Source organism: Myotis nattereri (genome assembly GCF_964212035.1).
Source record: "Myotis nattereri genome assembly, chromosome: 17".
NCBI classification, from domain to species: Eukaryota; Metazoa; Chordata; class Mammalia; order Chiroptera; family Vespertilionidae; genus Myotis; species Myotis nattereri.
The window spans coordinates 18,337,094-18,350,952 of record NC_138092.1 but is presented as its reverse complement, the minus strand read 5'-3'; the positions used below and the strand labels follow the sequence as shown (position 1 = coordinate 18,350,952).

Here is a 13,859-nt window from a genome sequence, read left to right as displayed (position 1 = left end):
CTCATTCATGAGATATTTATTAAAATAACACATTTAGGGGAAAAAAAATCAATACAATGTATACATCATTACCGAAAACTGTATACCATCATACAAAAACGGATTTTATTTTGGGAAAGCGATTCCTAATTTATGGCAAGTTTTACTTTCAGAAATAAGACCACAAAACAACACAATCTAATTCAATCTTAAAGGCTGGCATGCTGAGCAAGGAATGTTCTTATTCTTTGTAGAAGCTCCTTCTTTACACTGTCAGGTACCAGGGCTGAAATATAAAAATAAAAATATAAGAGTAAGAAGAGTCCAATGAATATATGCCAATTTTAGGTTTGATGTTTTATTCAGGATGACCGATCCAAAATTTATAATCCATTTTACAGATACCCTCATGAGCTTTAATAACAAATTAGATAAACATCTGAAAAAATAAAGTATATTTTCATTTATTATTTGAGTGAAATAACGAAATACATTGAACATGGAGAAGAAAACATGGGAAAATTCTTTAAAAGAAGTGAAAAACAGCCTTTTTAAAACAGAGGCTATAACAGATTGATAAATTTAATTCAAGTGCAACAGCAACTTAATAAGCTTGGTCAAAATCACTGTAAACAAAGGCAAAAGACAAAAACTGGGAAATCACTTTTAAAGAAATGGGCTAATCTCTCTACTCTAAAATTTCTTCCATTTGGTAAGATCAGCAGGCTGTTAGAAAAATGAGCACAGGCGATGAAGAAAAGGAGAAACACACAGTTCTTGAACATAAGAGGGGATAAACCTTACAAGAGAAATGAAAATTAAAACCACATTCAGATAACATGTTTTACCAATCAGATTGGCTAAAATCCAAAGGTTAATAATATACTGTGTTGGCAAGACTGAGGGAAAAACTAGCACTCTCATATTAGCTGGTGGGAGTATAAACTGTTCCAACGTTTTTTGCAAGGTAATTCAACAATATTTTATAGAAATAAATGCATATACTCTCTGACTCAGCAAAGATGCAAAACCACAACAGTGGTTACATTTCCTATATTTTTACTTTCTGAATTTGAACCATGTGACTATACTATCTATTTGGAGTATTAAAAAAAAAAAACCCCAAAAAAACCGAAAAGGAAAAAAAAAAAACCCCAAAAAAACCGAAAAGGAAAAAAAAAGCCCTGTTCTTGGAAATTTTATTATTAAATATCAATAAATCTACATTACTGCTCCTTTTCTAATTGCCTAATAAATAAGGGCAATAGAGAATTAACTATCACGTCTAACACTATGTGCTTGTATTCAGAGGAAACGGAAAGCTTCAGATATAGTTAAATATTTCTATAAGAATTTCAGAAATAAGTTCACAAATCAGATGAGACAGATACTCCTCTATAAATAGTTTAGTTTCAGCCTGTCTAGAAATAGAGACTACATGGTTAATTCAAGTCCACTGGAACTGTGATCAATATGTATATTAAACATACTTTTAGGTGATGAAGAACAGATCAGCTGCCTTGGGGGTAGGGATAGGGCGTGAATGAATACAAAAGTATCGCTTGAAGGGAGTATTGGGTATATGAATTCATACATGTGTATAAAATTCACAGAACTGCACACTAAAACGGTCAATTTTACTGTATATTTAAAAAAGTAAAATGCTTCTCCTCTTCACAATAAAGAAGACTAAGAGAACAGATTTATTTTCACTTCTCTTTTCTTTATTTACTCATTCTCTAGCAGGGGAGCTACAAAGAACTGATATGTCCAAGATACCAGTGTTCGAGGAGGAGCAAAGGACAATTTCTACCCTGTATAACCGGTTCCTAAGTAATGTTAACAAATTAGGCATAAATTACTGAAGGAAAACAGAAAACAAGTTTAGGGAAAATTATTTTAAAATGTAAATTCATGGGGGGAACAATATGTTGGTTTTATTTTTCTTTCTCTGAGATATGTGTAAAGAAAAGGTCAGGTTTTTGTAGCTGTAACTAGGCCAAAAGATATGATGGAAAGAACCAAGGGATTCCTAGCTCCTTTCTAACAGGTAAGCAGTTTGGGGAATGAGTAGTTTCTAAGAATAATTTGCAAACATATTTACTTATTTACATTTAAATTATTTTTAGTATTTTTGTGTGAGAAAACAATAGGTCATCTAATTTACCTGGTTTCACTTAAACTTTCTCAAAGTAAATGGGGGAAAAAATGTAGGTCCATCTAAGATAAGAATATAATGTAGTTTCCTGCCACTATTACATAACGTCGATGTTAACATACTTCCTTTCTTTCCTTTGTCTTCTGTAAACAAGGCATTAAAGGGAGAAATTAGGTGGTTGCAGGATGAATCTTAATTATGGATTACCCTGAATATGAAGTTATGGTGCTACTACATTCTTAATTAGACATTCAAGAAGACAGAGCTTTGTTTATTTTTAATAAGCAAAGTGATAGCAGAGCAATGACTCACGGACCGGAGTAAAACTTTGAATTATTAAATATTAAGTGAAGTCAGGCCATATTTAATAGTTAATAATCGTAGCTTCAGGTATATTTACCTCTACAAGATCCCATATTTTAAAAAATATCTTTCTTACCAATCATGTCAATTTCTTTGTATACTGTTTCAGAGTGCAAAACATTTTACACCTCTTATCTCATGTTACTCAAAATCATGCTAGGGAGGCAGTGAGACAATTATAATTGTTCCCAATGAGAGAGCATCAACTCTCCAAATAATTTTGGAAAAGTTGTTTTTCTTTGTAGGAAGAAAGAAAAGCTGAACCAGCATGACAGAAAAAAATCATGTCTTTAGCACACGTTTCCTTTCACACAATTTGTATTCCTTACCTCTGCCTTTTGGTGTGATTTCAGCCACCAAGTCATCAACAGTAACGTGTTCTAGTCCTTTTTCTTTAATTACCTCTTATGCAAAAGCAAAAAACAAATCATATCATTTAAAATCATTATCTGTAAGAAAGATTTTCATAGAGGAAGGGTTAAGATCATGTTTTTAGAGTACAGATTGGTCTTTAAAAAAAAAAAAAAGAGGACACTTCTTTTTTAATGAATATTTAGCTCAACTTTAAACACATTAAGTATTCACCAGATAATATCATAAAAGCCTGTTCATCTCTCAGCTAAATAACTTTAGCTTAACAAATATAGCACAGAATGAATTTGAACTATAAGGTCAAATCTAACAGTTATAAAAAGCTAGAAATTTATAACTGCACAGATCTTATTTCACTGTTATCTCTTAAATGTGTGGAGGGGGAATAAGCTATTAGTTGTGTCCAATTTAAAATTTCATAGCCCAAAATGAAAATACAAAACTCCTTTGCTCCTTTCTCTTTAGACTGGGCCAAAAGAAACAAGAGGGAAAGTAGTTAATGTTTACTGAACCCCTACTGTGTGCTGGATGCTTTATATTAGTTAATATTCACAATAATGAAATGGGCTGGGCATTTTTCCCACTTCACAGATGAGGCAACTGAAGCATAAAGATTAAATAACTCATCCAAACATGAGTTGAAATACAGCTCTAGTCTTTTATCAGTGAAGATCTGTATGACCTCAAAGTCTACGCTATTACTGATTTGTCATAATTAGTTAATGTTATAGTCACTATTATCATTACTTGTAGAAACCATTACAATACAATGGGAAATCATTAAAATAACCAAAATGCTATTATCCTAAAAGCTGAGCCAGAGCGGAGGCTCGTCATAGTGACATGTGTAACCTGTCTAATGGAATCATCATCAACATTAAGCAATTTAACAAGCCCCCATTCTACATTTAAAAAAATAAGTATAATTCTCTAAGAGCTTTTGAATTTTTCAAAATAACACTGTCAAAGACAAGAGAGATAATTCCTAAATGTCTAACAACCATAAAGTACTCAGTTGGTTAATTAAAACATATTAGGAATAAGGACTGTTTCATTTTGAACGGGCACACTGAAAAGGTGAGATTCCACATTTTAAAGCCATAGAAAATCCTGCTTCACTTGTTTTAAGAGAAATACACAAAATTTTTTTTATAAATTTAGGAATTAGGTCTACATATTATCACAAAGGAGGAAATCATCACTACAAGAGTCAATTTTCCATTTGTTTAAAATTATGTCTGACCACTTATATACCTTTACAATACTGACTGTAATTTTTCTAGTGAACTTCAAACCAACATAGAGAACAATGGAATTAGCTTATCTTCTAAATGAAACTGATTACCTTTACAGTGTGCCTTCAATTGATCCTTCCAGCCACATTCAATTAATTTAGCTCTCAGCAACTCTTTGAGGCTGTGTAGAAAAAAAAAGTGTTTTCAAATTAAACTACAACAATGTGCAATATCTCAGATAGGAATGTTTGAATCAAAAGTTCAACCCTTCAATTAAAAACTCCCTGCTTGCCAGTCACAAAACTTTAACCATGTCCTGATCCTGGTTCTATCACGAAATAGTTTAAATAGTTCTTTGATCTGGTGTGGACATGGCCTCATTTTCATTACTAGCAAAGTAAAATAAAGCAGATGGGGCACAATACTTCTCAAGAAACTCTACTCTGGCCTTCTTACACCCTGTCTACCTCCCTCCACCAACAGAAATATTGTGGGGCTGTACACCTTTTGGAAGATATTAGTTGAGCTTGGAGCAGCTGCACCTCTGAAATCTTCAAACTCCAAAATCCCTTCCTTGACTACAAATTCTTATCCTTCAATTCTCTTACTTTCCCATTATTTCTCTCTCTAATCTCAAAGATTCCCCTCCCTTTTTCCATTAACCTTCTAAATGATACATCAATTATGAATTTCATGAATCTAACACTTTACCCCCCACATTTTAACAATTCAGTAAATGGCATGCCTATCATAATTTAAATTTTTTAATTGATTTTTAGAGAGAGAGAGGTAGGAAAGATAGGATGAGAGGGAAGGAGGGGAGGAGGGGGAGGAGGGGGAGGAGGGGGAGGAGAGGGGAGGAGGGGGAGGAGAGGGAAGGAAAGAGGGAGAGGGAGAAAGAGGAAGAGAGAGAGATTTGTTGTTCGATTGATTTAATGCATTCATTGATTGATTCTTGTATATGCTCTGACGTGGGATCAAACCCGAAACCTTGGCTTATGGGAAGACACTCCAACCAACCAAGCTACCTGGCCAGGGCCCTATCATAATTTAATTAGCAGGGTTTTCTTGTTTCTTACTGGTTTTAAAAAAAAGGCGTACATTGCAACTAATGGCATCATGGATGTAATAAAATAGTTTATCAGTACTTTCTGTTCCTTTTCCATACCCACTCTAAAAAGTCCTCAATCTTCAACCTAAATCATCTTATTTCTCAGCTTAAAACATGTCATATTCCAAACCAAATTGCTTCTTTCAATATTCCTGTATCTCCACCATGTGGCATTTTCATCTCAATATTTAATCAGGTCATTCAGTCTTCACCGGGCTCAAGCCCAGCTCATGCTCCTCTCCACCCTCAACCTGTTCTGTTCTCCTTGTCACGATGGCAATGCCATGCTTCCAGTCCCTCAGGCTAGAAACCTTGGCAGCGTCCTTCACTGCAACTTTGTTCGCACTACACATCCAACCCATGAGCAAGTCCTACTAGTTCCAGTTCTAAAATAAGTGCCTGCACCCATGCTTTGTATCACCCCTGCCCTGCGCAAGCTACCACCTTGTCTTGACTGGACTGTTCCCAAAGCCTCCTAACTTGTTCCCCTGCTTGTTCTCCTTGCATACTTCCATTCTCTTCCCATTGCTCAAAACTCTCCAGTGGCTTCCTAATTTACCCGGAATAAACTCCAAGTTTTACTACAGCCTAAATGACCCTACATGATCTGCCCCCTCCCCAGCTGTGCCCTGACTTCTTCTTTCCCTCTTCCAATTTATTCAGTCTCATTAGCTTCCGTGTGCTCCTCAAAATGCCAAAAAGCTCCTATCTTGGGACCTTGGCTTTTGGAGTCCCTCCATCTCCCTCATATCCTTCTGATCTCTTCTCAGTGAAGCCCTGTTTTTTCTTTCCAAAATAACATACCTCATTATTCTCTGCTTTGTTTCTCTAGAACTCATCATTACCTGACATATTAGACATTTCTTATCTGTTTCCCCCCATTAGGATGCAAGTTCCATGAAAGGACAGACTTCACTTTGTTCACTACGATAACTTCAGCACCTTAACAGGACGTGGCATGTGGTAGAAACTCAGTAACTAAGCTGTATGAAATAAACAAACAAATACGTAGTCCCCTAGACTCATTACTGGCAATACTATCCTCTCAGTTTCCGAGGGCACCTATCTAGTTTCCACCTTCTTCCTCATTTCTGATTTTACTTAAAAGACAAAAAACCACAACCTGAGTTTTCCTTTTCATTTTACTGTTTTTCATTTTTAACCCAATGTAATCTTCTGCATTCTGTCTAATGCTTCCAGTCTATGCTCCATTCTGCCAGAATAACATTCCTAAAGTGCAAATGTGATCTAGTCATTCCCTTAAAAAAACCTTTTAATGCCTCCCAACAGCCAAGGATAAAATCAACCACAGATGTTTTTGCAAACCCACCACCCATTTTTCTGTCCTTTTTTTGACAGAAGAAAAACAAAAAAACCTCCACCACTCTCAGTGTAAGAAATCTGGGTAGGGTTCTGGTGATGGACATGTGACCTAGGCAAGGGAGACCATGACTGGCCTATTATCTAAGTGAGATGGTAATCAGGGCAGGTCTTTATTGAAACTGTCAGGTGAAAGGTAGTCTGAGCCAGAGGGGTACACATTTTGAACCACTGATCTCTGTAGGGAGAGCCTGCCTGAGAATAAAGCCAACACAGAGGAAAGCAGAGCTGAGAGGCAAAGGAAGATATATTGTTGACAATAACTTCTGAGGCCTGAGCCCAGCGGTGCCTGAAGCAATTTTAAGCTCTAGACTTTCAGTTAGAAGAGCTTATGTATTTCCATTGGTTAAGCCAGTTTCTATCAATTTCAACTAAAAAAAAAAAAAAGCTGACTTTATATAAAATCTACTCCTGTCCACACAGCTTTTACCCTTTACCTCCTCCTAGCTTTAATTCTGCACTTACCCCAGAAGCTGTGATTTTGCACATTGTTCCATCTGCCTAGATTGTTTTCCCTACTTTTTTTGGCTTCAAGAACTGCTAATCCTTCTCCCCCAGCTGAAGTACCTCTTTTAATATTGTGAGATCTTAACTGATCACCTTAACCCGCAGGTGGAATTGAAAGATCTCTCCTGTTCCCTATATATACTTCTTTCACAATTTATCACCCTGTTTCTGGAAGCCTTTCTTGATTCCTCAGCCTCTCCTTTGTACTTGCAAACCTTTGTGCTCATTTTTCCAAATATGTACTTGGCCAATTAAGAACTAGGTGTGATACTGGATATACACTGGTATTTCTGCTGTGAAGTAATTGAGATTATATTGAAGGATACAAACTAGCTAAGTAGGTGGTCACAATACAATGTTCAATGTTCTGATAGACCAGGATACTCAAAAGAAATATTTAAGACTTGAAAGATGAGCTAGACGAAGCTAAAGACTGAGAAAAAGAAAGGAATGTTTCAGATGGTAGGAATAGTACATGCTACTGAGGTAAGAGAACCTGGCAATGCCCTGGCTGTGGTGGCTCAGCTGGCTGAAGCGTTGTCCCACACATCCAAAGGTCTCAGGTTCAATCCCGGTCTCGGTGCAAGGAGACCGATCAATATTTCTCTGCCCCCTTTCCTTCCTCTCTCTCTAAAATTAATAGAAACATACCCTTGGATGAATATTAAAAAACAGCTTGGTAACTAATACTGGTTCTATTGTGCTGGCTCCCTGTTAAAAAGTCGGTAACATTATGTCTCCAACTGTCGTTATTTAGGAATTTTTTTTTGCTATTTTACAGTCTCTGAGCGTCATTCCTTGTTCATCTTTCTACATCACTCACTCCCCTCTAATTTCTTGCAATACCGAATAGGCCTGCCTATCGTGTATACATGTTAGGAACTGAAGCTTTTGACAATCTATTTTTCTGTAATTCTTTCCACTGCCATCAGTTTTGTCCCTTCATGTTTCGATTCCTGTAGATACAGTAACTGTAACTTAAAGGCGTTCAATACAATTTACCGGCACGGTCTCTTACTTACCGTTCTCTTTCTCCAGTTTCTATCAACTTTTGGTTAATCGCTGCTCTCATCTGCGCATCTTTGTTCATCTTGCTAACCTGAACATCAACACGCAGGTTCAGACACAGAGCACTGACAAAGCATTCCCTCCTAACTCCTCTAGGCAAGCACCGCCACACCTTTACCCTGCTATCGGCTGAAGGGGCGATAAGTACCAACAATGCGTTAACGATGTCATTACTCTCCATATTTGCGGCATCCCAAGGAGGCACACTGATTAGCTCCCCGAGCAGCGTCCTTCCCCCGGAGGCCCTTTCTTAAAACGAGTCTGGAAGTAGCAAGCATCGTCACATGTACTCTAGACACATGTATGTGCCTGGTCCGGGGCTAACACATTGTTGTTGCTTTTTTTTTTTTTTTTTTTTTAACTCATTCCACTCCCAGAACCTATTATTTCATACAAGTATGATGAACATCATCTGTGTTTTACAGGTGAGGAAACTGAGGCACTGAGACAATAAAGTCATGAAAAAGTCGGTTTTGCACTCGGGTGGCTTTGACCCCGCCCCCCAAACACTTCCACGGCTCATCACGACAGACTGCGAATCGTTTCTGTTCAAAATTTTGGGGGGAGCCATGCTAGTCTAGGATATGTTGGTGAAAAGTGCAAGGTCCAGGTTAAGATGTCCTCTCGCGGGGACGCGTCCTGAGTCGCGACAAAAACCTGCTGTTTGAGTATATTTGTGCTCTTTCTTGATCAAAGGGGGAAACAAACCCCAAACGAAGTCCTCACTTGGGACATTCGCACTTTCCAGTAACAACAGCCAGCCCGGACCAAAATGGTGCAGGAAGCAGAGGGCGGCGCGGCGGGGAGGCTGGGAACCAGCCGGCACCTGTCAGTCACTTCAGACCACTTTGCAGCCTGCCACGTGCCCTTTCGGGAAAACTCAGGCTGGCAGTGACTTCTCAGAGTGGAAATTTCTTTCTTTCTTTCTTTCTCAAGTGCAAAGGGAAAAGGAGGGGTGGAGAAAGGACTAGGACATGTTTGCTTTTGCAGCTGGAGGTCCAGCATTTCCAAAAAGCCATTCTGAGGTGCAGTCAGGACCATGCCCAGAAGACTGAACTGAACCTCGCCCTGGCCCCTCCAATACGGACAGTGACCTTGGACAAGTCGGTTCCGAAAGACCTCAGTTTCCTCACCGGTGACACAAGGGCGCTAGGGGATCCCTCCCGGTCCAGTCATTCCTGGGGAAAGCTGAACGGGGCGGAGACAGCGGAGAGGCGGGAGGGGAGGAGCCAGAAAACAAAGCGAGGACTGGCTCCGGGCCAACTCCGGTAGCACGCCCAGTCGGAGAGCCCTACAGGCCCGCGAGCGCGGGTCGGGGAAGCAAACGAAAGACAGCACATCGAAAGGAGCCTGGGCCGGGCCCGGGTCCCGGCCCTGAGGACCACGGGCATAGCTCACCACCATCACCGCGGGCGAGGGCCGTCCCTTCCCAGCGACGAAATGACCCTTGCGCTGGCGACCGTTACCTACCACACTCTTCGGCTGCCCGGACTTAGACCCTCAGTAGCTCGGGCGCCTAAGCACACAGAAAGCTAGAACACGCATTTCCGGGGCGGGGCCTCGCCACCCTGCCTATCAGGTGAGAATTTAACCAGCGCGGGCCGCCTCCTGGCCGCTCAGCCCTCTGGGTAAGAGAGTTCAGCTCCCGCTGTCGTGCTGAGCGGTGCGTCCTCTGGAAACTACGCATCCCGGCATGCAACAGTCAACTCGCTCACGGGCACTACATTTCCCAGAAGGCATGCTGCACCGCAGTGTTTAATGGGATGGGACCCACGCAGCCTCCCAGCCTCGGTGCAACGAGGGAAGCGCGGACCTTTCAACAAGAGCTTTATTAATTCTCCCGCTAGGAACCTGGAAGGCGATGGAGGTGGCCGCTAATTGCTCGCTGCGGGTGAAGAGACCCCTGTTGGACCCCCGATTCGAGGGTTACAAACTCTCCCTCGAGCCGCTGCCCTGTTACCAGCTGGAACTAGACGCAGGTGGGAAGCGGCGGCGTCCCCTTGCACTCTTTTCCTCTTCCCTTTCGGATGCCAAGGGCCAGACCCTTCCCGCATTTTCTTCCTTTCCGACTCGGGGCCTTCCTTACGGCCCGTCGGGCTGGGGTGGACACCGGGTGGCGGTTTCTGGAGAAGGACGTCCATCCCGGACCTTCGTGGGAGCCACCTTCTCGCGGCTCATCTGTGGCGGGACCACGGGCCGGCACTGGGCTGGGCCGCTGGGCTCCGGGGCCCGGCCCGCAGGTGCTGCTCGGGCTGAGACCGCCTGTCCGTCCTGGCCTGGCCCCTGCTGCGGAGAAAGCTCCCAACTTGCTTTCCCCTGGGCCTGGAGCATCCTCCGTGAACCTGTGCGTTGGGAAGCCACGCTTCTTTGGAGGACCCCAGCTCCTGCTCCCTCTGGCTGAGTCCGACCCATTTCTTAAAAGAGGAACCCCATTGTAGTTCTGAGCAGGTGCAGTTACCTGGGTGATGTTAGCCTAAGGACTGTATTGTAGAGAACATCTCCAGAAAATCGTGAGGAAGAGTTGGTTTTCGTACCCATACTTCTTACCACTTGTTTTGTGTGTCTGTAGCAGGCCAGCTAGTCACCACTTTACCTTTCTTTCTTTCTTTTTTTTTAAAAATATATTTATTGATTTCGGAGAGGAAGGGAGGAGAGAGAGAAACATCCATGATGAGAGAGAATCATTGATGTGCTGCCTCCTGCACGCCCCCCACTGGGGATCAAGCCCACCGGAATTGAACCTGGGACCCTTCAGTCCGCAGGCTGACGCTCTATCCACTGAGCCGAGCCGGCCAGGGCCACGTTACCTTTTTTTTTTTAAAAAAAAAAACAAGGTGGAGAATGCCATTTTCATTGAAGATAGAGAGCCCAGAGATTTGCATTTTTAATACACACCCCTGCTGCTTCTGGTGCATGTTGTCAGTAGATCACACTTTGAGAAATACTGATCTACAGTTGATGAATAGATTTTATAGTGTCAAATAATGTGTTTAATTCATTTATAAAATTCAGACACATCTATTGGGGCCCTGTTTTATGTTACATGCTAACAGCAAGATGAGTATGACAGTCTGTAACATAAAGGTGCAATTATCTAGTTGGGAGGAAAGGTAAACAGATAATTATAAAGCAATGTGGTAAGGCAGTGATTGGGATATGCACAAAACATAATGGTAGTACTTAACCTTTCCAAACCAGCCCTGGAGATCTGGGAAAGCTTCCTGGAGGAATCGATATCTAAGCTGTACTTTGGAGGCTAGGTAAGAGTTGAGCAGGGTAAGATAAAATGAGCTTGGTTTTTCTTTTCCATTCCCTCTCCCACTCCGTATCAGTAAATGGTACCACCATGTTTAGTTAGTTTATGCATTTAAAAAGTCATCCCAGCCCTAGCCTGTTTGGCTTAGTGGATAGAGCGTCAGCCGCAGACTGAAGGGTCCCAGGTTCGATTCCGCTCAAGGGTCCATGCCTGGGTTGTAGGCTCAATCCCGACCCCCTGTGTGGGGCGTGCAGGAGGCAATCAGTGAATCTCATCATTGATGTTTCTATCTCTCTCTCCCTCTGTTATTGTTCATAAGTCCACAGGTCAGGTAAGTGGTTCTAGGTGTGGCTTGGGCTCATCCGTGCGCTTTTGTTCAATTATGGGTCTGCTAGGCGTCTCTGCTCATCTTGGCCGGACTTCCTCATATGTTTAGGGGTTCTTTGGCTATAGACTAGCTTAAGGTTATTTCAGATGGTCCCCACTTATCTCTACTCCACTCGATCTCTCATTCTTTAGCCGGCTAGTGTAGGCTTATTCCAAGAGACAAGTAGCAGTGCACAAACACTTTTTCAAGCTACTGCTTGGAATAAGTTTACTGTTGTCCCATTGTGTGGAGAGCGGCTACAGCGTTTGGACAGGTTGAAGCCTGGGACTAATAGGAGGGCACGGTCCTCTCATGGCAAAGCCACGTGCACGTCCTAGCTTGGAGGGCAAAGCCCTCCCAGCGCAATTATAGCCAAGGGCTATAGTTGTAAGCTTGACCTGGTGGTCCGAACCTGTGGTCCCACATGACTAAGTGATACAGGCTGCAGGAGGTGCAGCAAGTAAACAAAGCTTGACCAGGTGGGTATAATTGAGTAGATTCGAAACTCACGAGAACATTGTAACCACGCCCTTACTTTGCCTTGTGGAATCTGGCATTAAATAAAGACACGGCTTTCAGGAGAGAGGACAGCGTCTTACCCAGACCCAGCTTTTTTCTCTTGTCTGTCTTTTCTCAATCCTTCACCACCCCCTCTCAGGCTCACTGAACCTGGCTGTCCTGGCTCAGCACATATGGCACCCAACTTGGGGCTGAGTATGCCATGGCCGTGCCAGCTTGGCACACCATTGGCCTAAGCAAATCATATAATCATGTCTAGAATAATTATAGCCACCTCATACCACATGGCATAGACCCAGGGAGGCATAAAAAGTTGAGACCCATTAGTGCAGGTCTATGTAGTTGCTTTTGTTGACGTCATGGAGTTATTTCTTCATTAAACCCGCCTGTTCAATCTTTCAGAAATCCAGTAGAAGATTTTGGCTTCTTCATGCCTCTATCCTTGTCTAAATCACAGTTATCTCTTACCTGAACTGTAGTAGCTTCCTTGACTATTCTTCCTGTCTTCGTTTTTGGGCTCCTTCATTCCATTCTCCATAAGGCAGTTCAATCATAGTTTTAAATCTGTATTTATTTGATATCTGTTTGTTTCACTAGACTGTGAGCTTCATGAAGACGGTGTTTCTCCTTTACTCACTACTCTGCCATTGCTCTTAGCATAGCAGATGCTCAATAAATTGAGTGAATGAAGGAGAGAAGGAGGAAAAAAATCTCCTGGGAAAGTGAGACAGGACTGATTTCATCATGGGGTCCTTCAGTAAAAAATAAAGCTCACCCATCATAAAAAGCCCAATTTCTTAATTTGCCAAGTGGAGATGTTTCTTAAAAACTGTCATGTAGCCCAGCAGGTGTGGCTCAGTGACTGAACGTGGGCCCATGAACCAGGAAGTGAAGGTTTGATTTCTGGTTAGGACACATGCCTGGGTTTCCGGCTAGATCTTCAGTAGGGGGCGTGCAGGAGGCAGCTGATGGATATTTCTCTCTCATCGATGTTTCTATCTCTCTATTCTCCCTTCCTCTCTCTAAAATCAGTTAAAAAATATCTATTTTTAAAAACTCATGCACTCGCCCATCTTTTTATAAATAAAAGGCTATTTTTAACACAAAAAAGCAGGAAGCAAAATCTCATAATATATAGCTCTCTAAATCCAATAAAAACTCACAAAGTTTTCCTTTTTCTCCCCTCAGTTCACCTGTGTTGGTTTTAGATTCTGTGTTTGGGATGCACAACTGGAGGTGATGAGGTGCCATTTAGGGCTTTAAGCAAAGAAGGAAAGCTGATTTAGGGTTTTAATGGTTTACACTTGGGCTCTATGGAGGTTGAATTTGGAAAATGAGAGGAATGGAAACAGATCAGCTTAACACTTTTGCAGTAGTTCACGTGGAGGGACTTATTTACTTGAGGAGGAGGATGAAAAAGAGGTTAATTCTTTTGAAAATTATTTCTAGAGAAGGTGAGGTATGATTTAGGAGCTCCTCCTGACAGCTTGACTTCTTTTACACTAACCTAAGGAATTTACATTAATTTAGCATACTGTGAGTGG

The 13,859-nt window shown here is 41.6% G+C and overlaps 2 protein-coding genes across 2 annotated transcripts in view; one reads left to right on the top strand and one right to left on the bottom strand.

The window, feature by feature from the left end:
- ENY2 (ENY2 transcription and export complex 2 subunit) lies at window positions 1-9,722 on the bottom strand. Its single transcript, XM_081111308.1, has 5 exons — window positions 9,572-9,722; window positions 8,128-8,204; window positions 4,218-4,288; window positions 2,830-2,904; window positions 1-265 (listed from the first exon to the last, which is right to left on the bottom strand). Exons 1-5 carry the CDS (start codon window positions 9,575-9,577, stop codon window positions 189-191), a joined length of 306 nt encoding a protein of 101 aa, XP_080967434.1. The 5' UTR covers window positions 9,578-9,722; the 3' UTR covers window positions 1-188.
- A 196-nt stretch (window positions 9,723-9,918) lies between these two features.
- NUDCD1 (NudC domain containing 1) overlaps window positions 9,919-13,859 on the top strand; it is a 54,471-nt gene continuing 50,530 nt past the window's right edge. The window contains exon 1 of the mRNA XM_081111622.1: window positions 9,919-10,152. Coding sequence (XP_080967748.1) covers window positions 10,035-10,152 — 118 coding nt within the window. The 5' untranslated portion in view covers window positions 9,919-10,034. The remainder of the gene's footprint in view (window positions 10,153-13,859) is intronic.